At 35.7% G+C, this 27,005-nt stretch overlaps 1 protein-coding gene across 10 annotated transcripts in view; it reads right to left on the bottom strand.

The window, feature by feature from the left end:
* DMD (dystrophin) overlaps nucleotides 1-27,005 on the bottom strand; it is a 1,217,172-nt gene that overhangs the window by 275,372 nt on the left and 914,795 nt on the right. For all 10 annotated transcript variants that reach the window (XM_068917030.1, XM_068917051.1, XM_068917057.1 and 7 more), the window contains 2 exons: nucleotides 25,966-26,177; nucleotides 18,828-18,982 (listed from right to left, as the gene is read on the bottom strand). In XM_068917030.1, the coding sequence (XP_068773131.1) occupies nucleotides 18,828-18,982; nucleotides 25,966-26,177 (367 nt within the window). The remainder of the gene's footprint in view (nucleotides 1-18,827; nucleotides 18,983-25,965; nucleotides 26,178-27,005) is intronic.

The following is a 27,005-nucleotide window of genomic DNA, read 5'->3' as shown; positions in this document are numbered from 1 at the left end:
TGCCTTTTAGTTCGACCATCCAGACAGAGGCTACTGGCTTTCCTTTCCTGTAGAGGATTAGCATGTGCATGTGGATTTGAGTTTTTGGAGTGACTCTCATATTTATATACCACTATACCTCTGTACCTACTATCTCTATTTTTTCTTGTGGCTTGATGAGAAAGCGGTCTTTCCTTAGTTAATCCTAGAGTAATGGGAGACTAGTTACCATCATTTCACCACTGTAGTATCACACATTGGTCGCATCAGACTTTCAGTATACGGATCACAAATACAATATGGCCTTCTACTTCTGCTAACCTCCATTCTTTCAAGGAAAAATTAGATCATGCAGAAAACCTTTCCCTAATCTATGCCCTGCAAGTTGGCAGGGTGACATTGTTTTAAATCACCTGTGCGCAGCTCTGGAATGAACCTCTACACAGAAAAAGATTAGAAAGCCTCAGAGTGCAACTAAATACAGACCTACACATCAGGATCTGAGCCACTCTGGCGATCAGCGTTCAGACATAGCTGATCCTTAACCACAGACTCTTGGTTCCTACTATTCTGAATGAGGAACCGGGAAAGCTTTACCACACTGGTACACGACTTTGCACTGGAAAGCTGAGCTTTAGTCATTTTGTGCCGTAGTTGCTCTCTGTAAAGGCTAACAGATAAGCCTCATGAAAAGAGTTCTTCTAAAAAGGCAAAAGTAACTTTCTAAAATTCTCTGCCTGATCTTTATCACCACAAATTCCTGCCTGAAAACAGCTGATGTGGAGAACTGAAGAGGCAGAAAGATTTTGTTTCCATGGTGGAAAGGGCTGGGTACGAACAAGAAAAAATGCCTTTGTTGGGGGTCCGATGAGCACATGCAGGCACTGTCCTGCTGATTCAGACATACGAACCAGCGACAGCATATCTTACACCTCTATATGCAGTATTTCTTCTTCCCTTCATATTTCTTCCTTGGCAATATGGTCTACTGGCTGAAAATTGTCTCTCTCTCTGTCTTTAAATAAGTCAAAGGGCATCTCTGCCTTGGCTATACTACCATATCTATGAGGTAAGCATAACCAGGGGACTAATTTTAAATTCTAGGTCTAATTGTCCATACAGAGAGATTTACTGCAACAGCTGCTGCAAAGTAAACTCAGTCAGCCAGTTCTTTTTGTTGATTCTCTTTATTTCTGGAGGAAAAAAGCACAAAATCCCTCCAAAATCCTCAATTTGGGTTGGCTTAATCTGCTTTGAGGGAGCCTGAAATAACCTAGGAAACAACATTTTATCAGAGTGAGTCTGTATCAGCTACCACACTTGGAGTACAAACCATACGTTAGTCCCAGTAACTTCCTACTGTAGCCAAGCTCTAAGCATGAAAGATAAAATTACTAAGCATACTGTTCTTCTGTCATTCCTTCTTTGCCAACTCTTAGTGAAGTTATACATTTTTGTCTTCTAATATTTCCTTATAAATCAGTCTAGCATCTCTTCAACATCTACATAATTTAACGCATTAAAATCGTTATTCCAGTTAGAAAACGGTGACGGATACACTGAGGAGGTTCACAACAGTTTTTGCAAAATTTTTTTCCTCCTAGCAGTTACATTCTGTATCATATATTTCACTGTAATTTACTCAGGTTTGAAGAAGCTTAACAGAAACAAAAATAAATATCCTTGAAGTACTGATGGTTAGTTCATTGAATCTTCATTACTAATGCACAACTAAAATGACATCCAAGCACTGAAAACAATCTATTTAATCTGTCTTAAAGGAACAGACAACCTCTGTCTGGAATTCCCGTGACCTCAGATGTGAATCCAATTCAGCAAAAATTGTAAGAATATTTTAGTGCAATTTTCAAAAGAATTACAAAATACAACCAGCTCAAAATTAAGGATAAGTGAACTTGAATTTACAGGATAAACTCTGCTTTAATGTGGCTTTTGGAGCTGTCCCATTTCTTTTTCCAATTACTTGTTCCATTCTGCATTAGAAGATATCAGTTCTTGGCCTATGTAAATTCAAGAATTTGCATAATGTGCAAATAAAAGCATATTTTAACCTGTACTTCTTTTTCATTCATCCAGCTAGTATAACAAAACCAGATGGAATAATGGCTATAGCATTTGATAGGGTCAAAGAAATATAATTACTTCACATTCAAAAACATCCTCTTTCATCAGCAAGATTAATATTTAACTATATTCAGCTAAGTATCAATTGTGACCTCCAACAAAACCAAACAAATCAGATTATACATAACATTGAAACAGTAGGAAATGAGGATAGGAGATGAAAACAGTTTGAGTATTTTTATTATTTTAGTTTTTTGGAAAAGTTTCAATGTATAAGAAGACACTGGCTGTCACAAGATATTAGGGCAAAAAATCAAGAAAGCAGCAGCTCTGCTTTAAATGTTTTAATGATATAAACAATCCAAGTCCTTACAGTTTGGTGCTACTGAAAGTCATCCTACTGATGTATAAGGAAACAGAAAAATTACTTTCTTTTGGTTCTTATTTTCCCTCGAAGTATTTGAATATTTGCATCAAGAAAGAAGCAGGAAAGAATGAAAGGAGGAGACATACATCAATAACATGTCAATCTATCTGTCAGTCAATACCGTTATATGTCAATATGGTATACAGTGATAATCCCAAAACCAAATACAGATAGAATACATAGTCTTAAATAAAATGAGTTATATTCTAGAAAGTGTAAGTGAAAACTGATCTTGGGGAAAGAAGAAGAGATGCAAAGAGTATAAAGTAAATTAAGAAAACCAGGCCCTCAAAAACAAAAGACTAAGAAAATGGCCAGAAAACACTGTGAAAGTCATCATCTCTAGTGTGATGACGCTAAAACCTGGTGACACAACAGAACCATGCCCAAGCAAGTAACATTTAAGTTGAAGGCAAAATCCCCTAATTTTGGGGACAGAGTCTATAAGCTAATATCTCTAGCACATTGCAATGGAGAGATACAGTCCCTAAAATATGCTGCTAAAGTATATAAAACAAGACAGAAACCTTGAAGAGAGAAATAGGATGGAATGACCAAAAAAAAAAAAAAAAGGGAAAGGAAAGAACAGAAAGAAAGAAAGCAAACCAGAAAGCTTAAATTATTTTTTTAATTATTTATCTGGAAAGGAGAGAAAGTATAAGACACAGAAGACAGAACTCTAACATCAGAAACTGCAGATGAGGAAATTAGCTCAGACTCTTTCCCTTGATATGAGCGCACTGCTGTTCTTTCCATGGCAATCATGCAGAGTTCCCTAAATGACAACAATCTCTTCAGGTACCAAAACCAGAACATCCTAAATAACCTCCTGATGATAGTAATAAGCCTGTATAATCTGTCTTTTCTTAAAAATCATTGGCGCAAAGGGGAGGATGCCTGAAAGAATATATAGTCACTCTGATCAGCAACTTGCAATTGCCTTTTCTTGACAGGCTTTTCTGTTTTAAAGCTTTGCAAAATCTGAAAATATGTTGAATTAAAAATGTTTCTAGTGTTTATATACTTAGGAAAAAGAATGCGGCAAGAGAGATGAACTATTTCTTCTGATATTATACATTGGCCGGCTTGTTTCTATTCTTGTAACTATCCCGAAATAGTCAAGACCCTGTTTGAAAGTAACAAAAATCATTTAAAAAGCAGCATTTTCCCTTGAACTGCTCTCTTTGTTAATGAAGACACTAAAGCAATTGAAAAAAATACTTTTGAATTTAGACCTTAAATTTAGATTCTTTTCTTTATTAAAGCATCTACGGGCATTTAATGAAAACAAGAGGAAAAGTTGTGTGCAGCCATGAAGTTTCAGATCATCCTCAGATATTAATCTCTTCTACACCATTATCTGTCAGACTGAGAAGGGTTGCTAAAGCAAAACAAATACCAGACTCTGGAGCACAAAATTACATATCTAGATTTCTGTATAGGACTTTTAAATAACCTCTTTTCAAATAACCACCTGCCAGTATCAGCACAGAGGATCTATGTTATCAAAGAGGAAAACTCTTCACTGACCTTATAAAAATAATTTCTGTCTCCTTATGCTCTATTGACTTATGAGAGCCTAGATTCCCAGAATGCCTTTTAATGGCACAGCAGGCATAGCAAGAGTTAGAGGGAATTGTCCTGAACAGACTTTTCTTGCCTATATTGATTCTGACTCCTTTTCCCTTCTTGCCTTGGCATGGCTCTATAACTAAATATATAAAAAGATAATATGAGTGCACATTTTCCCTTTAAACATGATAACTATAGGTTATATCAGACTGATATTGCGAACTACAGAAAAATCATCAATGAAATTAAGGGAATCATCTGAATTCCTTTAAAAATTAATTACAGGTTATGGTTCCCATTATTGAAAATAGTGTAAATTTACTTTAGATTTCTAATGCATTAATAAGCTTTCAATAAAACTGATCATTTTCCAGAGAGAAAATCTTAAGAAATAGTAGGTTACAATATAAGAACCTAAACAGATAATAACAGCAGACATAAGAAGTATCATTACAGTTGATTTGTAGATACAGAACAATCTTCTGATGGACTTGCTCAATACGCTTTTGTAAACAGACCTGAGTTGAAATTTAGAAGGAAGCACCTTTTTTACAAAATTCTGTCAACACGTGGCACAGATTCTAATCTAACCTTCACATAATCCAAGTAATACTACAACAAAATGTGGGAAGGTGGGATTTACTGATTCTAGAATCCCCATAAAAGAGAGAAGCCAGAGAAGGAAGAAATCTTAAAATCCTAAAACCTAAGCAAACAAAAATAAACTGGTCTCTTATAGTTCCAAAAGAAGCAAAAAGGTCCTTGTTCTGTTTAAGTCTTCATACTTCACAGTTTATAATACACAGAATCAAGTTTTTCCTTGCATTCCCAAAACATATCATTCGTTTTAGATTTCACAGTAGTCAACTGTGGCATCTAATAAACAGCCCATTAATTACCGAGATACAATTTAATAAGATAAAATCTTGGCTTACAAAGACAGTGAAGTGTAATTAAAACTGATTATGAAAATAATTAGGTTCTAAAGACACTTGTTTTCTTACTCTTAATTGCTGAAGAAACAACTAAATTTAATAAGACTGTGAAATGCACTTATGGCATTACATGAAATCAATTAGGATTCACAAAGGACACTATTAAACTGTTAGTGCAGTCTCCATTTAAAGCCGCAGCCTCCAAGGGTTGAGTGCAGTGGTCTAGCAGAACAGCTATTTGCTACTGTGCAAGAGAAACAAGCCTCAGTTTCCAGACAGGGAACTTATCTCACAGCATTTACACTTCTTATTGTAGCATGCATCATTTAACGTTAAGTGGCAATATTATAAAATAAACACACAGATAAACGCAAACATTATTTTTCCTCCTCTAACACACGGACCTTAATTAATATACACATTATACAAAGATGTTGACAGATTAGATTGACTCCAGACATTTTTAAACAACTATGCTGATATGTCAATATATTTTAAGAAACATACAATAACCAAGAAAGAAAAAAAGGCGGCAGTTGAGGTCCAGCTCAGCAATATTCAGACTAGAAGCAACTGGAAACCAAAATCAGTCAGCATCTGGATAAGAAGCAGAGAAGGCAGGATGCATACTGCTTCCTATACTGATAATCTAATACAGTAATAATAATTGCTAAGAACCGATCTATATCCCACATATGTAATTATTGTTTACAATTCAGGAGGTTTCAGACTGCTAAAGAAAACTGAAGCACAGTTTTTTTTTTTTTTTTTACTTTCCTACAGTAACAGGATAGCGTGATTAAAATAGTCTTACTACAGAAAGACTGTAACATACTAGGAAATATAATTGAAGGTACTATGAGAACACCAAGTAATACTTATAAATAGTTATTATGGAGTTTCTACAAGATTGGTAAGGTACAAAACTGGATTGTTACATGGGATAACTGAAATTAAATGAAATAAAAAATAAAAATGATGGAATTCTAGATCCTGAATCAGCAAAATTCAGAAACTCACACCGAGTTCAACAGAACTCAAAAATACGTTTGATATGAAAGCTTTATAGAGAAAATCCTAACTCCACTGAGATGAACGTCAAACTTTCCTTTGACTTCAAAGGGATCAGGATATTCTGTGATAGTTTTACCCTGAATCTTTTTTTTTTTTTTACAAATTTCAAAGAAAAACATTATTAGCAGATAAATGTAACTCATCAAAGAACTATTCTGGCCTTTTTAAAGGAGCGGAGACAAGCATAAATGTACAGAACACTGGGAGTGTGGAAGTCCTACTATCCTACTCTGAAAAGCCATAACAAAGGGGGTAAAAATGAAACTGTGTGTATTCCCATGCAAGTCTCACCAAATCAACCCAATGTGACTCCGACATAGCGCATAATTTGCAATTTTTAAATCCTCCCTTGTAAACACTGAAATCATTATCAGGTGTTTATATTTTAGAAGAAAACGGATGTAGTTTGTGGCTTACCTTTTTGGATACATTATACAAGTATCCTCTATGTATTCTAGATAATTTACCCAAGGTTTGGGGAGATTTTACCTTCTTACATATATCTATTCTCAAATCACTTTTCAAATTTCACTTCCGGAAATGAATGCATAATTTTAACTTTGTTTCATGCAAAGAAATTCATAAAGTACAATGTAAGGATTTTAAGGAAACGAATATATACATTTTCTGTTATTTAATCAAAAGATATGCTTAAGATAGTCTTGTATAAGCACATGTGTTAATAAGCACCAAATTGGCGGGAATGTGGCAATACAATGAGATTTCAAAATATCAGGGTTCTTCAATCCTATTTTCTTTGTAGAAGGAGTTAAACTCACATTTTAAAATCATTCTTTTGTATCTGGCTGCTGTTATTTCTGAATAGAAGGTCTATCTCTCTATGAAAGCCTGATTAAAAACAAGTAGGTCTCTTATTAGTTCAAGACCCACACTCTTGATTGCATCTGACACAATAATCATCTTCATATCTTAGGTCTGAAATCTGCCTGGCAGTCCTTGACTCAGTTCTGCTTCTTCCAATTAGCCGGAAAAACTACAGCCCAGCTCATCTTCCAGGAAATACATCTACATTTGTAGTTTTTGGAGGTGAAAGGTATGGAGACATTCAGTAGTTTAACATAATAATTTGATGACCATTTTCTTTTAAATGTTATCTATCTCTGGTAACTATGATTTGAGGAAAAAAAACAAAACTGGCATACATACCCATATCACATTGCAATAAATAACTTTTATCTAACACAAGCTGTGGAAAAAGCCTCCAGAAATGTAAAGACATAACTATGGCTACTCTTCCATGTGAATACCTTTGAAAAGAAAATTTTGAAAGAATGCCAGCCTCTACTTTTACTATCTATTCATTAGCAAGAAAAAAACAGTAAGATTTGGTTATAGTAGGATTAAAAAAGAAGATAGGAACTTTTGGTCCTGAGAGAAATCAGCAGAAGGTACCAAAAGAAGTCAACAGGAAAACTGTCAATGATTTCCATAGATTTTGTCTATCCCTTTACTTCAAGAATACAAAAGTCAGCAAACAAAATGGATCATATTTCATGGTCAGCTGTGTGTCACTCACTTACCTAGGCCAGGAAAGATCAACCCAATCAAGAAGACTCTACCACTGACATACCAGAGTCAGGTGCGAAAGACACGGTTAGAAAATGCAGAGAACTGTAATGGAAACGTTAACATTCGTCTGAATGGAGACTGAATGAGAATGTCTGAGTATGAAAGCTTCAAGAGGAAAGGTGGAAGTATGGATATACGAATGGCATGTGCGGATGGCACTTTGACTAGCAGGCCATCAAGATCTCAGGACAACCAAATCAGAAAAATAAAGGAGAGCCTTTAAAAAAAGGGTCAACCTATATCTATATTAAAACAAGACTCAAACTGTTAAGAGAGAATGGTGGGATGATAAAGAATAGCTCTGGAAATAACCCAGAGATCTGGAAATAACCCAGAGAGACAAATGACAGTGAACAAAACCTAATGACCCACAGAGTAGGGACATGAGGGAGGGACAAATGAATCTATTCACGGTGAGCTCCTGAAGGGTACCAAAAGGCACCAACAAGCACACTGCTGACCACCAAAAAAGAACACTGGAGATGTCATGGCAAAGCATTAGCTGATATCCCTTGTCCTCTGTGATCCCAAGGAATTTCCCTGGACAGAGCACTTAAATGAAAACGTCTTGCTGCCTCAGTGCTGGACAGACAGCTTGGACAACACATCCAAGAGCACACAGGTACATGAAATTGGCTTTGCTTTAAAATAAAATCACCTGCTCCTCCCATAAGGCTCGGTATAGAGTTTTGTCATACTGTTGCTGGAACAGCGCAACATTATTCCCTACAAGAATAGCTGCATGGCTATATGATTCCCAGTTTCATGTTTTTTTGCTTTGTTCATAAAAGTTATGGCTCAGCTTTCTTAACATGGTACATAAGAATGGTGTACCAAGACCGAGAGGGTAAAGCTTCGGTTTTATCAGAGATCTACATACTGCAAGTTGACCACAGATGTGAAACTCAATTTGCATCGAAAGTGGCAATCCAAAGAAGCTTCCCGAGTAGCAAGGGGTGGCATTGAGTCAATAGTTCAGTTGGAGAAGGAATAATGTAAAACATTAAAAAACAGAGACAGGTTATTCTTTCAGGAGAATCATAAGAAAACAAAGCATAAAAATTTTTAACAAGCTTAACCTCAAGCAAACACTTTATATGGCTGTCTTGTATTGCAGTTAACAAAAATAAAGTGCAACTCATATTAATGCATTTATTAGATATGCACGGGCGGACTACAAATGACTCACTAACTTTCTATTAGAAATGCTAACAAGTAAATCTGTAAGTGCCTATGTGGAAAAAAGAAAACAGTAGCCTTCTTGATCTGCTTTACTTCATTCAGTTCTTGCAGTGAGGTACGTGCACAAAACTGCACATAAATTATCCATAAAAATGTTATGGAGGAATGCAGGATTAGAATGGACTTTCTCACAAATTCCATGTTTTGCAGTAGTCATGGGCCTCTAAATGAGTGATTTACATATACTGCACAAGTTTATGTTATCTAAAGGATAAAAACACTGAACAGTTGAGGAAACAGTGTATTTTTAAAGCCACATAGCATTACCATGACATGTTGTGCTTGTAGATCTTCAGCACATTTATGTGCTCTTTTGATTTATTGTATTAATTTCAGTAATTTTTTATTTTGTATCAGAGGTATAGATAATCAAAAGAGTGCTGTCATCTGCTTTCCAACATCTACACCACGGTGTCTCAACTACTTGAAATGGTTAAATAATTTTAATGACAACTATATGATCATAACATATCGCCGTAAGATTATTTAATGTGCCACAGATCATTCAGTATGCCAAGTTAAATGAGAGTGGCTTATTTACGTTACTTACATTATTTTAGTAGTCCCCAATACCAAGCAGTGACAATATACTAATAAAATTAATCTGACCATTTTATCCAGTCCAAGTTCAGCATGATATACTCGTAGTAGCTGCTGATGACACCACACAAACATATAATTATGTTCAATAATCTTTATTATTTATGACTAGAATAATGTTATCCTCCCCAATCACACATATCCTCCCCAAAGAAATATTTATTTAGAGGGACAAACTGCCTATAAATATACAAGTACAAAAGTGCTGCGTTTTTGTCGTTTTGAGACAGAAACAGAAATGAAGCCCTATGGGGAATAGATTCTCAGGAATATTTCTGCTTTCATTTGTAAATACCATTCTAAATTTGTTTAATATGTGTATTTGAGGGACAGTGAAAATCTATATACTTGGAAAAAATATATTTTCCAACTTTCTATTTGAAATAATTGAAACAAAAGCTGAAAACTGACCGTAAAGCAGTATTTATTATCCACAGGTTAATCCACTATATAAGGAGCTATTTAAGAACAGTGGCAGGGATGTAAAATTTTATTACAGAAACCTCTTAAACAAGGCGAAATGAATTAAACAAAAGTAAGGCAAAGAACATATAACGCATTCAGTGCATGTGATGTTTAATCCTGACCACGAGAAGCCTGTCCCAGGGGGCAGCACTAGGTGTTCTTCAGTGTATTAATTAACTATCTGGAAAAGGATGTGAACAGCAAGATGCCAAATTTGCCCAGTAAGGTAAGTTTATTTAGGTTAGTCAAATTCAGGAAGGACTGTGAATAAATCCAGATGGACCAAATCATCAGGAATTTGATAGCAGAAAGATAGATTAGATTCAATATCGATGAGTCCAAAATGTCAAACAACTACATGGTAGATTTAAACTCTTTTGTACACATTGCTGGGTTCTGAGCTTGCTGCAGCCTTGCAGGAATAAGTAGTTAAAATCAAGACCAACAGCTTCATGAGGATGTCAATATACACTAGCACCTGAAAGATTATTAGTAACAAGAATAGCAATAAATATTATGCCAATCTTCAACTCAGCCATATATCCTCATCACTGTCCTTGTTCTGGCCTGGATATCTCATTTCAACCAGCATAGAGAACAGTAATAACAGATATAAAAATAATAGTATTTGAATGGCTAAAGCAGTGACATAATGGGAAAAACAACTCAGTAAAAGTAGATTTTAATAAAAATATTCCATGCTTCTACTTTTATTTTCCCCAAAAGAGAAAGAAGTAATGGTGACAAGCGTTCACAGCTCCAAGAGGTCGGCACTGTGTAAGAAGGAGGGGTGTCACCAAAGGCAGCTTTGAACTATGCTTGCTCAGTGCCTGGGGTTTCCATACGAAAGAAGAAAGAGGGCAGCCCTAGCAGAATTGACTTCCACTGTGACACTTAGAGGTCAGCTACCACAAAAAACCCCTACCTTCTCGAATCCAGTAAACATATAGGTTCAAAACAGAGCAACTGCAACTGCCATTATTAATAATTAATGTAGTGGAAATATCAACCTCAGATATGGTCTAAGAACGCAGAACTCATGCAAAGTTCTGAATTGCTTACTATTATTGAAAACAAATAGCAGCATATCCTTCAAAGTTTTAAACAGAAAATAACAAAAATAAGCACATAAGCTGTGCTTTAAAGTACAGAAAATGCATCCAAGTTGGATTAAAAGAACAATGCAAAATTAGATTCAAGTCTAATTTGACATGAGTCAAAAATAGTAGAGTATATAAATAATAATAAAGTAAAGTACAATAAAAAAACAAAAGAAGAAAACATGAAAGCATAAGATAGTAATAAGATAAAATGCAGAAAGCACGTAAAGGATGTTGGGAGCGTGTCCCTTTGGGTAATTTCAAGAAGTTTATTTTTCCCATACTTGGGGTTAAGTGAACAAATCGAGTCTCAAAAAGATGCAGCACATTTTAAATAGATTAAAATGATGTCATTTATCATAAACAGTGAACCTGTATAATTGATTACCACGAGGCACTATTGTACTTAACTAGATACACATCAGAAAAATAACTGGTTATGTATCTTTTACAAAGAAAGAATCTGCAGATAGGTCAGCTAGAGCAATAATGGTATTATTTTTAGTATTACACAGGACATATAAGGTTTAGTAGTCAGGAAAGAATGCTTCTTTTTTTATATTTGTCAGGGGATGTAGAGTACTACATTTGCATTTGGAGTACTGGTCATGATTGATATTGGATGCTAAACAACATAAACATATTGATCTTTTCCTTTTCAAAAATTCCTTGCTTTCTTACTGCTTCCCCTCCTATGCACTTGTATCAAATATGTCTTATAAGCTCTGTCTTCATGCGTTACCAGTTTAATCTTTCCTTTCCCAGAGATTCCTCCCCATCCCTGTTCTGGGATAGGTCACTTCTGACACTGTTTTTTCCCTGTCTGTCCTCCGTCTCAACAGCTCCACAGGTCTCTGCCTTGGTTGGTGGTGTCAATAAAAGTCATGACCATTAGCCTCTCATGTCACTGATTCTCATCCAGAGTGATAATGATATATAGTTGTTTTCGTTTGGCATTTTATCAGTCTGTATAAAACAAGGTGTGATCCAAACTCTGTTCATAGTTGAAACAAAGCCACAGAAAAAAGGCAAACACCACCACTGCCAAATTGGCACATTGGTGCTAATTTCCAAAGAGTCTAATAATTTAATAGGCAGACTGAATTAGCCTCTCAGTTTCAAGTAAGTGGAAAGCTTACACCGCCTGTACAGTAGCTGATCAGAAGGTACACAATAACTAAGAGCCAAGGCTTGCAAGAGTACTAATGTTCTGTAAAAAATATTCCATAGAAAACACCAGGGGAAATCAAAAAAAGGCTATCATGTGAATAACAATCTAAACAAAAACTGAGAGCTAAGGTCAAATTCTTTTGTGCTGGCACTCTGCTAGCCTGTTGCTGATTAATTTCTATTCAGTTGTTTGCTACAGAGGACATGAAGCCTGATAAGTCTATTGAGGGGAAAGGAGTTGCAGTAAGCTTTGGATGACAGCAGTAATCAGTTTGCTACAGTTTGTTAATTTATCTGAAGACTGAGAGGAACAAGATTTAAGGTTTGACTTTCAGGGCACCAAAGCATTAGCAGAAGCTCCTGCTGAAATAAGACAGTAAAATTCTCTAGTCAGTTCTGAAAATCTCACCTTTAAGAAAAAGAACATATTTGTCTTAATTTTCTAAAGGACTAAGAACAAAAGTCTCACAAAATCAGGCTCACTCTTATCTCCCTTACTGTCTTGGCTTCTGCCCCTCCTGCAGGTGCAGAAGAACGAGAGGTAAAAGATGACAACGCTCTCACAAAAAGTATTTCTTTGAAATGTTTATATTTGACTTTGTCCTTTTTAATAACAGGATGATTTAACATACAACCAAGTAAAACAGGAAACAACAAATACCTCAAATGAAACTCAGAGCACCTAAAACCTTGCCAACTTAGTGTTCACATCCTGTCAATAGTCTTTTTTGAGGGTCTAGTACTGACACCCTCAATTTGTTTAAAATAATAATAACAGAATGGAGGAAAGAAAGCAAAGAATACTTTAATCCTTTATCTAGAAATATAACACACAGGAAGCTTCAAAAATATCCATATTTTAAACAACACAGCCTTAACATTCTTACGTCATAAGTAGCTGGTAAAGAGTTTTTCTTCAGTTTGCCAGTGTTATTGACTCTGCTGGTAACTTCCGAGAAGTACAGAGCACTCTACTGAAGAAGTGAGGCAAATTACTTCTATGAAAATGAAAACATTTTTGTACCTTTTTGTCTAATGAGAAAGAGCTCAGGACCTCATATCAAACCCAGACTTTCCAGAGAAGTTCTAAACTAATTTTTTTTGTAAAACATGATTCCTCCTCCTAGTCAAATGAACAGTAAAAGGGGCGATAGTAGTCTTCAGGCATGCTGATGTATAAAATTATTTGCTCCTTAACATAATCTTGGATGTGATATCTGAGACTGCAAAGAATCACTTTTATTCAGCATGAACATTTCTACTGAGTGACTGAAAGTACATAAGTCCTTATAGAATTAAAAGAAGCAAAGATCTGAAGGACGGTATGTCAAGAACATCTAGACAGAAGATTTACTTTCTAAAATAAAGTTGTGAATAAATACAGAGAATCAATACAAGCATGTATTATCAATATCTCTCGCAAAACAAAACAATTGCTCTATAATTGCAATGCTTTCCTGCAACTTGGTAATTTTAAACTAACATCTATTGTTAGGCTGCTGCAAATATCAAACTTTGGCATGACATATAGGCTGTAAAAAGCAGTCACTCTACATATCTACTTTCCTGATATTGGCAAAATTGTTTCAAAAACAACTGATAAATCACCAATATGAAGATAATGATAAAAATGATCATATTGGGGTTTTTTTGTTAAAAAAAAAATTATTTACATGGGAAATTGACACTTGACCAATATCATCTTCATCTGTAGTCTTACATTTGCAATAATATCTTGGTCGTGCGTACGCTAACACATCTCTATATCCGTGATAACAGTGGGTACAGAAGCATAAACAAGGTTCCTATGCCCACTTACATTTTTAATTTAGTTGTTTCATTGTGCTCAAATACAGTGTCTCTGCACAAAGAACTGCAATAGCTGTTCATACTTACGCAGTTATACTAATTTTAGGAAAGTAGTACAACCTTCAAAACAACAAAAGAATGTAAAGGAAAAGGAATTGCTTGGAGAACTTAGAAGATGGGAATGTTAGTTCTTTCAAATAAGACTTGCTGTGTAATTCCTTCCTTCTCGAGTTCAGCAATCCAAGCCTAAATGAGTCAAACAATAAGCTCTTCAAAGATCACTCCCGAAAAGGTCTGGCTACTGAAACCAAGCAATGATCTTCAGTATAACTAAACACACATATATAAACCTGGCTGCTGCTGCTACGTTAGGGTAGTCTTTCTCACCTAGAGAATGGAATAGGATTGTAGCGTTAATATGATCCACAAGAGCCATAAAGCAACATAATCTTAAGGCAGGCATGTTATATTAAGAAAACTTGTCTGCAGTGGAGTGATCAAGCTCTTTTTGTGCAGGCAATAAAACAATACTTACAAATGTTATGTACAGATAAAGTTTACACTGTTAGGACTGTGTTCTTACAGCAAGCCACTCACTGATAAAGGGTGAGGTTTGCTGAAAGACCAAAATTAGACTATGGACTTTTCAGTACTTCTAATTATTGTTATATTCTGCATATTACATAGGAAATAGATATGTACCATACTTTTGTACTGTGTATGCCCTTAGCTTGTTTGTCCATTTGCCTTTGGTATGATCCATCTGAGATACAAAATCAAGGTGTTGGTACAATTGGCTGCATTAACACAGGTAACATAGTGAGAATTAACAAAGTTCTTAAATAAATATGGGAGTTAGTAACTCAGACCCTTGAAATAAGCTGCCGAGAAACTCAGGTCCTTGCCACACTTCTCCACCTCCCTGCAGCTTAAACTAAGAACAACAGAAATCTACGTATTTATTGATTATTCACTGCCCATGCCCTGCAATAGGAAAAAAGTTACTGTTTACATTTTGGCTGATACATGAATGTTGCATCCTCTCTCAGAAGCCAAAAAATGCATCTTGAATGGTGCAAGCTGTAACACTTGCAGTGCAGTCTGAGTTTCACTGAACTTGAGCATGGGAACTGGTGAGAGATGCAAATATTTGAAGGTGTCTGTTGCACGGCGATGGGTTTGAGGCCTAACTAATTCTCAGAATAGGTATGTAATTATTGTCATAATATATGCTCCACTTAAGAAAGATCTAAATGCCTGTCTAGCTTGAAATTTCAGTTAGTGAAATTTAAACACCTGCTGAGTGGATTCCCAGGAAAAGAACAAAGTTAAATTTGCATTTAGATGCTTTATTTGATAATTCACACACAATGTGAGTACCTATAAAAGCAAGGAGTACCATAATCCTTGTCTGATTCGCCTGATTTCTCAACTCTAAAAATATTTGCCCATATAGAACCCTAAAGAACACTTTTATATACAGTAAATTTCTAATGGTCACTTCCTCTACTGTATCTTTTTCTCTTGAGCATATTTTAGTTCATTTGTGCGACTTACTTATTTTTGTTAACACACGAGATACAGATCACTTTCTCTGTAATTGCATCAGCTTAACAAATAATATACTTATTTCTAGGACAGTTAATGTTTCTAAAGGGAATAGGAAGAGATATGTTTACAAGTCATTTTGGCTTTTGACCAGCTAACCAGTTCATGTTCCTCTAGTGTATCTTTTCAGCATCAACAACAAAAATAAAAATAAGAAGTAGTGAGTGAAAAAAAGGGGAGCATCCATCAAACACTCAGGAACTTGGCTACTAAAGAAGTTAGAATGTCATTTTCATTATAGTTTGATCTTATAAACAAAATAGTATGGCAAAGGGTAAACACACAGCAATCAGCTGCAAATCTATTTAAGCAAAACAAAACACAAGCTGGCAGATGTTGCCTTAATGACTAAAGTACTTGCTTTGGCTGAACTATTACCAACAGACAAACCGTAATTTTACTGCTGCTTGCCTGTCTGTTGTTTTAGTAATCTGGTTCATGGATAGGAGGGCTCACATTTTTTCCATAACACACGGTGTTGATGCTAATGGCAGTTTAGAGGAAAAATAATTCAGAACAACTTAAGTCACTCTTAATTTTTCTGTGAAAATTCTTTTTAAAAGAAAGTATCCACAAAAAAATAAAGTCATTTAAATTAAAGCTCTAGGGAGAACAAAGACAAATCTTCAGCGCATGTATTTCCTCCTGTCACTCAAGGCATGAATGAGAAGTTTGAATGTATAAACACTGATAAAACTATTACTAAAATACAAATGCAGCAAAAGCCAAGACTCTCATTTGAAATGCAGTTCTATACCATTATCAGGTCACGGAATCACCACTGCCTTACTTGCTCATGCGCCAGAAGAAAGTCACACTCATGGCTATATCTGAAACCAATGCACACCTACCTCAGTGGAGAACTAGCCCTTCTAGGAGCCAGCGATAAACCCAGAAAAAAAAAAAAAAACCTCTTCCACTTAAAAAGACCTCTGAACACCTAAACAAATAATATGTTTTGCTTCGTGCAACAACCTGAAAGCTGAAGTGTAAATGGAGGAAAAAAAATAGCACAAAACATAATTGTTAAATTGGCATGTAAGTCATTCAAAGGTCCACTGACTCTATCCTCTCTTTCCTCAAAGCTGATGAGCAAAAGAAATCTCAAGGAGGTTCTCCCGGGAGGTCACTCAGCAGCTCGTTGGCAATGGGAAGGCTGACCACTGCTTGGAACAACCTGAGAGCACTACAGGTGGAGAGGGCCTTCCAACTACAGGCCTTTTGCTAATTTGATACTATATTTAAGTCCTCATTTAACAGCTACTTACAAAAGACAAAAATGTGATATGGCCCTCAGAGAAGCTTATCAACTAGCATTTGCAGTATGCTTCTTTTTCAAGTTCCCAAATCCATGGGGAAAAAATTATATACAAAGTAGTATAAAGCTTGTAAATGCAGGCAGTCCACAACTAGGAAATTCTAGATTTACAGTTTCCTATACAACCTTAAGCCTATCCTCTTATAATTCTTAACAGGAAATGTCAGCTCAGTTACCTAAACAACTCTCTTTTAAGACAAGAACGTTTACTGCAGTAATTCCTTTAACGCATGAGCTATGAGCAATTCTGTGGGTTATGTAGCCTACAAGGACTGTGGCTTGAAGAATTTATAGTCTCTATGAAACTACTACTTGGCTGACTGCATACAATAGTGTCAATTCTTACACTTAGGCAACCTTACAAACACCTGGGCTCATGCCTAAAACATTAACAAATACACAATTAAAGACTCCCTCTTAGCTATAATTGCTACCTGACTTCTTACCAGCTACAGACATAGCTCGACTTCAGGATTAGAAAGCTAGCTCACCAGTAGAGGGTTGCAGCTCTACATATGGAGAAAAGCAGTTGTTGAGAAAAGCAGCAATTTCCCTCAGTTCTTCCATCTAACCCTTTTGACCCATTAACTTCAACTACATATTTGGAGTAGTTTTGTGAGTATTAGGCATCTAGCCCTTCTTATGCAGGATGGGATGTCCCCTCCAGCCTGTGTCTCAGAGCACAGGCAGCAGAATGTTTTGTTTTTCATAAAAAATGGCTACTACTAATAAGACTAAAATGGCTACTACAATAAGAGGAGAAATGCAGATAGTCCTTGAATGTTTATAATAATTTCTCAGTTTAGATATTGTTCTTGTTAGAAAAAGCTTTCAAATTATAAGGCAGCTTTCTTTTAGAGGACATCAATGGCATCTCCTGCTACTGCAAGATCTTAAGTGGCAAGCCTGCTTCAGAAAATATGCTTTTAAAGTGACTCATTCTGTAGGCATATGAATACCAAATTCATTTACTTTTTTTTTAAAAAAAGAATGGGAATAAATTTCTGTAGTCACCAGTGATTTGAGTAACTTCCATAATATAAGAAGGTCTCCTGAATTTGTTATATATTTAAGTAAACTAACTTTTCTGACCTTGTTCATAGGCTTTTAATTAAAAACATTTTAAAAATGAATTCAATTCCAGCTTCAGCTATAGGCTATAAAACTTAATCCAGGACACTAAACTGATTAAAATAACTTTAATTTAATTTTTTATGTATCTCATTTCACGTACAACAATATAAAACTATTTTATTGCTTTAAAGAAAGACTTTTTTATTCTGCAGAATGTTCTGATTTTACAGATTGAATACTGGATGATTCACACTTTGGTGGCTTCTAGTAATGATTGCTATCTATAACAAATTATGAAGACTATGAAGAATGTGATTAAGCATCTAACCACAATTTTCTTGACTACAGATTTTCTTCAAAGTTACAAGAAAACATTTCTACTTCCAGCCTGCTGCAGTAGGATTTGTTTGTCATTGTTAGGTTCAGTCTATGACTCTAACAAAATCACATAGTGATTGTGATGCAGAGATAGTACATAGAAATGCAGTATGCTTCATTAAAAATATTTAAAATATATAACCTATCAATTGAAGTTAGTTGGTAACTGGTCATGGCAGTTTAAAATTGACAGGAGGCAAAATTGTAGTTTTAGGGAATTAAATGGTATCCAAAGTCACATTTCCACAAAATATGACAGAAGAGACATCACCATTCTTTACCTTTTGCACAGTAACCATATCATTTTCACAAATGACACCCTCTAAGATCTCTAACCAAAGCTAGATAGTGAATGTTAATAAAGCTTAACAATGAATCTATTAGTAGAATTTTTATCCTACCTCTTATTAATGGTAGCCCATGTTGCATTAATGTTATCTGTCATCAGTTCTACTTTTGTGGTGTCATCTGCTGAATAATCGCGGAGCAGCTTAAGCGCCATGTCATTCGCCACATCCACACTTATTTGCCATTGTCGTAATTCTTTTGAGAATTGCTGAAATAAAAATAATAAACAAGGAATAAATCTCAGATCGCCATAAAACGTTTACACACATTCTATGTTTAGTAGAAAAGTACAGGGACAACTTATACCATCAATACACAATAAAGAATAAGAACTTCCTCAGGTCTACTGGCAACTAAGGTCAGAGTCTTATTAAATGTTTATTTTTCAGTTATGAGACTGTAAGATTACTGCTAAGCGTCTGAGGCAACTGAGCAACAAAATCCTTCATGCCAGACAAAATACGGCAGATGAAAATGATAAACAGTGACTAGAATTTTGATCGTTCTTTTCTGAGACAGAAATGGGAGGATACATTAGTAAAACTTCTATTTGTGATGTCAAATTACACTGAGAGATAGAAAATTTCATGAAATAATATCCCATTATATCTAATTTTCTTTTTTATAATGTGAAATAACACTAAGGTTTGGACAAATAATGCCTGTGCTTTCACATTTTTTTTCTCCGACTTTATTATCTTAGTGAATTGTTTATGTAATTAGTGCCATCTGCTGGAACAGCACTAAATCTGCAATACATCAAAATATGATGCTGCTGGTAAACCTGACTATTTTTATAATGCTGATTTATGCTGTTAAGTTTTAAGAAAGCTTTTTAAAACTTAAAGCAACCTTTTCCTTTCCTCTCCTCTCCCTTCTCCTCTTCCTCTCCCCTCCCAAAAATAGGGAATACTCCCTGCAGCCAGAAAACAAATCCCATGCATTTTCTTGTTAGTCTATTTTCAGAGAAAATTTGTATTTCCATATAAATGCACTGAAGCTGCATATTCAATCTATAGTGTGTAACAACAAAAATGGAAGAGCAAAGACAACAGATGGTCTATTTTTGCTTCTGTACTACGCAAGACTACAAGTAACTAACCAAATGGGACAATGCAAATGGAAAAAAGGTTATATTTGCAAATAGAAACACTAAGTTGAATGTAAATATCAGAAGCTATCTACAAAAAGCAAACACTAAGCCTTGACTGCTTACAGTAAAGAAGTGTAATTTAATACTAAAATTAGGAAATCTATATGAAGGAAAATTGAGCTTTGCCCCTCCTTCTCCCAAAGTGGTAGTCCTATTGAAATCTCGTTTTGATTCAGAGAGTGAATCAAAAACAATTTAAAGATGCAAACCCTGACTGAAGAGTCTAAATACTCAGTAAATATAAATACACTTTGAATGTTTTGTACAATTAGATTTCCACCTCAGAAAGTCTGCAAATTGATTTTGGTAAGACTGGATCTGAAATTTATTCATCTTTTGAAAAGAGTCCCTGCTGGAGTTTTTGGGATCCCCACAAAGCCTCATCTGTTACATAGCTGTTACAGCATCTCTAGGTCCTCATGGGCCTCCTCTAAAATTTAAAACTGAAAACATGTATTTCCTGTCTTCCCTGTGTTATTCTGCAGGATTCCCTCATGATAAGAGCAGAATAATCACCCAGTGACTGTGCAGCAGATGATACCCTTAAATACTATGTGGCATCCTGATCTCCTGTGAACAACAGTTCCTCCTTCTACCAATTAAACACTAGCAGGAGCCTACTGATTCTGTGAACCATATGAACCATCTACGATTAAGTTCAGTTAAACTGAAGCTGCCTAGATATAATTTTTAAAGTTACTCCCTCAAGGTAGCTACGGAGACAGAGTCAGGGTAGTTCATAATTTTATAGCAAAATCAGTAGCATTCCTTAGGGAAAAGATACAGGCAGGTGGTTGTTTTGGAAATACTCCCATAAATGAGCCCTATTCTCTGGCAGAATTATATATATTAAACACATAAATATTTATATTGTATAAATATAATAAATAAAATATACTGTAATTACCATTTCTGCTTTATAGATCTTTTCTATTAAGTATCTATACTGTTTTAAGGAGTTTCCATCTTGATTATGCTCTACCTTTCTCTCTGTTTAAAATACTAACATGTTCCAATTCATGCACACATACAGCTACTCTTTTCCAGCCACAGAATTACAGTAGGCCATTCGCTGCCTTACACAGAAAAGTTACCATAACATTTTGTCCACTTGGTAAATTAATGGCCTGTAAACTTCACTCTGAAAATAACTTCCTTTTGCCCAGTCCCAGGTGAATATAAATGACCTTATAAAACCTTCCAAACCAGTCTCTGTAATGAAAATGCAGAAAGATCCATTACAAGGCTATTTCCAAAAGTGTTGATTCTCACCATTAACTTCAATATTAATCCATTAAATTCCTGACATTACAACACTAGATCATCACTCAGGAAAGAAATGAAGAATATAGAAAGCTCTGTCAACAGAAACAATTTGTATTTTCTACTTCATTGAGAATTGATATGTAATTTTTCAACAACTTTGAAGAGTGCATGCCTTGCTTCAACTCTGCCCTTTGCACAGACACTGAGAACAAAGTGTTGCGGTAAATGTTTTACTGTCCATTCTACCAGAGGCCCATTCAATCCTATCTTATATGACCTAATAAAATGACTTTTTTTATAATAAAATTAATGGCATAAAATTTTTCCTTCCTCCCTTTTTTATTTTTAGGTCCCATTTATCTTTTAACCAGTTTGGAACATGTTTGATTTTTTTTAAAGGAAAATGCTTTATTACCTAATTTCATTTTGACATTTTTTAAAGCGCTCTCTTTGTTTTGTCTGTCTTCAGTGGAACTTGCTGACTTTATTAAAAGGCTTAAAGAATTAGTGCTGTGATTTCATGATGTTACTTAGGTATAAATTTATTTTTAATTTTTAATTAGAAGACACTAGTTGCTGTTATGAGGAAGAAAGTCTGTGTAATTAAGGATGCTTAATTAAAAACAAGTAAGAAAATTAAAGCTGAGCTTTTTGTTCTATGCTACACTTTCCCAGTGGAATAAAATAAACTATCCACAGAAGCTCAAATACAGCCATATGAACACGAAGCATCATCCAATTCAGAGCATGTAAATTCCTACAGTGAACAGGTATATATCACAAATCTGGAAAATCTGGCTGTCCTCCTGTCCTTTCTCTGGATATCTACAGCGTATCTTTTATTTATACACCTAAAGAGGTTTAATTTTTCATCAGGGACTTCTATTTCAGTGTCTGCACCACAGTAGATAACATCACTTTAACGGTTAGCTTTTCCACTGAAATAAAAACAGCATGCTGTCAGCCCTGGAATAGTAACAAACCCCAGAATGCTGCGACTGTGCTCCGTCCTCTGCAGGTACATAGGGAGCGGCAAAAGAGCTGGCAGCAACATTTCAAGCAAATGTTAAATTACCTAAGGGTAACACTGAAGCCAAAGAAGAAAGAAGACAAAGGCAAGAAAGATTGCCTCAGCCTTATCCACAAGCGCAAGGCAGAAAGTCCGCCCCCGGCTCCTCGGGGGAAGGCTGCTTGGCTTCTGCGCCCCACACAGCAGGGACCCTGGCCAGGCTGCTCTTCCGCTTTCTATTTCGGTGAATGTGAAGGAGGTGGCCAGTGCAGGAAAGGGGCAAAACGCTGTGTCCAGCCCTCCTCCTCCTCGCCTTGGCCATCTCAGCTAAACTGGTGCGGGGGAAGACAAGATGTCTCAGTAGCTCTTCCCAAAACAACAAGGGGCCGAGGCGAGAACTGGCACTCCGAGCGCTTTTTAACTCGCACTCTGTATCATATTAAAGAGACGAGCTTTAGACTAGCTTATGTTCAGATGACTCGAGACTGAAAGGAGTCGAAATGTGACTATCATCTGTACTATTTATATACACATAACTTTCAACCTGCCGAGTTACCAATCTGCAGTCAACACTTAATAACAAGCCAGACTCGAACAGGTAAAGACGGTCATTATTCTAAGCCTCCCTACCTAACCCCAGTCCTTAGAATACTGTTCTTAAGTATCAAACTAAAAAGAAAGATGGAAAAAAAAATGAATCCTCAATAAATTAGCTCTGAATTAACTTCTAGTTCAAGCAAATCATATTTTTAATTAGCAGCCACATGGTACTCAGTAACCTTTCTTTTAAATGTCAGTAGCAAATGTGTCAAATCCTTCAAAAAACCCCAAAACCCTTGGGTAAATACAAATCAGTTATAGATTCTTCTTTTATGCTGGCATTATAAAAATATAAATAATCAAAAGATCAGTACTACTGAGTGCCTGCCCATTCACTGATGTGGAAGGATGCCTTAACACAAAAGCTTGAAGATAAGCTCTGATTCAAAGTTCACTTAGAGCAGAGGGGAACTTTTGCATTGACTCAGCTGTCTCCAGGCAGACCTACGATGTTTAACAACGACACCAGGAGAAGACACCTCTCTTTTCTCTCTTTCTATACTTTCTCACACCAAACTGTGTTGGGATGCAAAGCTGACAAAAATAATATGTTTGAAGAATTTGTTTAAGTAAGTGTCATGCTTACCTGGCTCTTTTCCTCTGCCCAAACGAATAGAATTAACAGCTTTATTTTCATCAGTGTAACAGCAACCCAAAAGACACTGCACTTTTACTCTAAATATTCAAAGGGACAGCACAGAAAGATACGTGTTGTGGTACAGAAGCCTGGGAAGCATTTACTTTGAGGATATGATGTATTTCTAGGTCCTTCACTTCGGATACTAATACATAAAAGAAATACAAAGCAGCTAAACTCAATTAGGATTTCAGTTTTCCTTAAAATGCATGAACAATTAGCTCAAGCAAGAATAAAACAGCTGATGCTGTCACATCTGAGAAGCTTTCATGCAGGATTTGGCACAATGGGAATTAATGGCAGATAGATTTCCTCTATGAAGGCTGATCAAAAGAAAGTAAAGAAAAGATTTTCTGAGACAGGTGAATTTCTTTCGGACTTGTGGGATAAAGGATGGCAAAACCAAGCAAATGAAAGTAATGAAAGTGACTGGGGCCTCTTTGAAACAGTAGAGCCTGTGGATATTCACATCACCATGAAGGCAGGGTAAAGTTGGCTGAAGGCTAGCTATGGGTTCAACTGCTTTCACAATTAAAATTATAAACATGGTCTAATCTCTTTAACAGGACAAAACATGTAGCATTAAAACCAGACTGAGATAGGAATGCTCCAAGGTACTCGTATCTCCAATGCTTCTCCTTCTCTGTCGCATAAAGAGTGAAAAAAATTGCAGATATCCTTTCAAAACTCTGCTCATTTATTCAAACAGATATCCTCTATGAATAAGTATACTAGCATACTTTCTATACTTTCTCTGTAATTTGGATGATGAAGGAGAGGAAGTGCATATTTTTATTTCTTTCTTTGGAGAAGGTCAATCCACTAAAATCATTATTTTTCAAAGAAACATACATTCTTAGATGAACCTCATCTAAACTTCACATATACTTGTAAAAATGAACACAAGATCCATTTCAGAAACAATAATTGCAATTATTTTCTCAGTTATGTAGTCTGTGTTCGAGACATAAAACACTCGGACACAATGATGCGACACTGTTTGCATAGAACTGTTTTTGTGTGTGTGTGCGTGTTAATTGTGTCTTGCAGAGCTAGGACACTGACTTTGTCGATGCTTTTTTTTTTTAAACAAACACTGGGCAGAAGCCAGAACTCTATCTCTGCAGAAAGACAGTGACAAATGTGAGTCCCCTCTGCTGAATGACAGTAGTATACATAATCTCTAACTCTTTCCAATACATTAGTGAGTGATTGCCCTTGTTTACCATAATCTATCCGTCCCGGGCAATGACCCTTAAGGTATAATCTTAAATAAGAAAACTTAACTGCTTCCCAGCCCTAAAGTAAGAAGATAATAAAAGATCGTGGTGTTTCTACACCTCCTGTAGGCAAACAAAAAAACCCAATAGCTTTTGCATACACTTCTAAATATCAGAATGGCAACGACTAAAGGATAATAGACTTAGCTAACAACCAATAATACAGTTACACACATACTTTCTCTGGTAACAAAAATCAGTTGATGGGGACCTGATCTCACTATTCACTGTTCTTCAAAGTGGTTGATTACCATTCAGCTTTGCAAATATAACTGTTTGCAAACGGTAGCCAAATAAACTGAGAGATAAGATTAAAAAAAAAAATTTGGGAGGGGAGGAAAGGAGAAGACATTTGTGATATTTCTGTTAACTTTCTCTCAAGTGATTAAAATATAACATTCCACTAACATGGATGCAGGACCCACTTTAACAGGCTGATCAATTGATTGGTTTCAGTCTTGTTTTCCCAATCAGGAAATGAGATACTATTAAACTGAAACAGCTATTCTCAAAATTTATTCATGAGGAATGTCACCAAAGTATGTCTATTTCCATAACATGAAACTTAAAAACTTAAAAATTGATGCAACTTTGCTACTTGAGGTACAGCGCTGCTAAGTTAACTGAGGTGTACATTTTAGCACCTAAAATGTGACAGTTAGCATATGGTAAAAACAGGAGACCAGGCATTTTAGATTTTTTTGCAGTTAATAACCCTGCCAAAGTTGAACCCAGTGAGATTATCTTGTGGCAAATCTAAAATGCTTGACTGTCATAATACCTCCAGACAACTCACTACATTTTTTTTTTCTGTTTTTATCCACTTTAAGGCAACCTACAGCTTTGTAACAAGTGCTGACAGACCCATGGCAACTTTGCAGGGTTTACCAGTCTGCAGTACCACTGCCTCAACGAAGGCTGGTGAATGGAAGAGATGACAAATACCTGTGCTGAAAAGGTAGGTTTTTTTCCTGCAAGATCAGCCAGCTATTTGTTATAACTGACCAATGTTAGGACCAAATTCACTGAAGGATTACATGACACACATTTTAGACTTCAGTAATTCTTTTCTAATTATTAGTGGGAGATGAGAGAGAATAAAGTGCCCGTCTCTGATATGCACTGTCCAATACTTTGAGGACAGTTTCATTAAACATCTAGTCAACTCAAGCAGAAATACCTTCAATCATGTACCAGCATTTTGATTATTTATCTTAATGTTAAATTACTAGTTTTCAGTAGTGACCTTAAGCTCAGTGTTCTGCTTTTTCAGAGCTTCCACGGTGTAGGAAATTTCTTTCCACGATTCAAGCTTAGCTTTTGCTTGTTCAAGAACCCGCTCAGCTTCTTGTTTAGCATCCAGCCACTGCGTTGAATCCTTTAACATCTCATGGAGCTGCTGTCTTCGGCTTTGGAGGTATCCATGCACTTCATCCCACTGGCTCTGTATTTTTTCAACTGGTGAAACGCAAAGGCAAAAGAAAAAAAAAAAAGAGTCACTTAAACAGTACTTTTTTTTTTAAGGTGTAGTTATTATGTTTAAATACTTCTAGAACTGACCACACTGGAGACCTCTTGTACTTTCCAGCTGCAATTGCAACTAAGTTTGGTTTAATAAAGTACAACAGATAAACTGTTCTGGGGCACACAGTATGACGCTACAGTACACAGCATGTATTTTGATGCATATGCAGCTTGTGTCAGGTTCGTGCCTCAAAAAGCATCATGAAACAGAATCACATTTTACAAAAAGCAGCAGTAATCATTTTTCATTCCTACCAAATCAACTCCAGGTTTAATGTTTTAGAAGAACAAGTCCTTCAGGGACTTCTGTAATTTTATTTTAAGATTTACTGCAAGACATAATTAATGGTTATGCTTTCTTAATTTGTTAAGGCAAATATTAGCAGACTGTAAAGGCTGTCTAAAAACCCTACTCATATGTTCATGTTAATTATAAAATAAAGATTAGATTTGCCACCATTTGAACCAATTGCCGTTCTGGGCAACCTAATAACCATTAGAATCACTAATAACGAGCGCTGGCTAGCCTCCAGGATGAGACTGGTCCATAATAGCATAAATCTGCTAGGTAAAGTATCAGGAGACCTAGTCTTCCAACGAGCCATTTGATTAAAAAAAAAAGAAAAATAAACAATAATAAAAGCTTTCCAGTGCACTAAGAAATAAGCTTTTTTTTTTTTTATTCCCTAAGTTTAGTCAGCCCAAACTACATTCCTAATACTTTTCTTGAAGACTGCCCCACTATATTAAAAATTCACAGGC

This window comes from Struthio camelus, chromosome 1, assembly GCF_040807025.1.
Source record: "Struthio camelus isolate bStrCam1 chromosome 1, bStrCam1.hap1, whole genome shotgun sequence".
Taxonomy (NCBI): Eukaryota; Metazoa; Chordata; class Aves; order Struthioniformes; family Struthionidae; genus Struthio; species Struthio camelus.
This window is presented reverse-complemented; position numbering and strand designations above follow the sequence as displayed.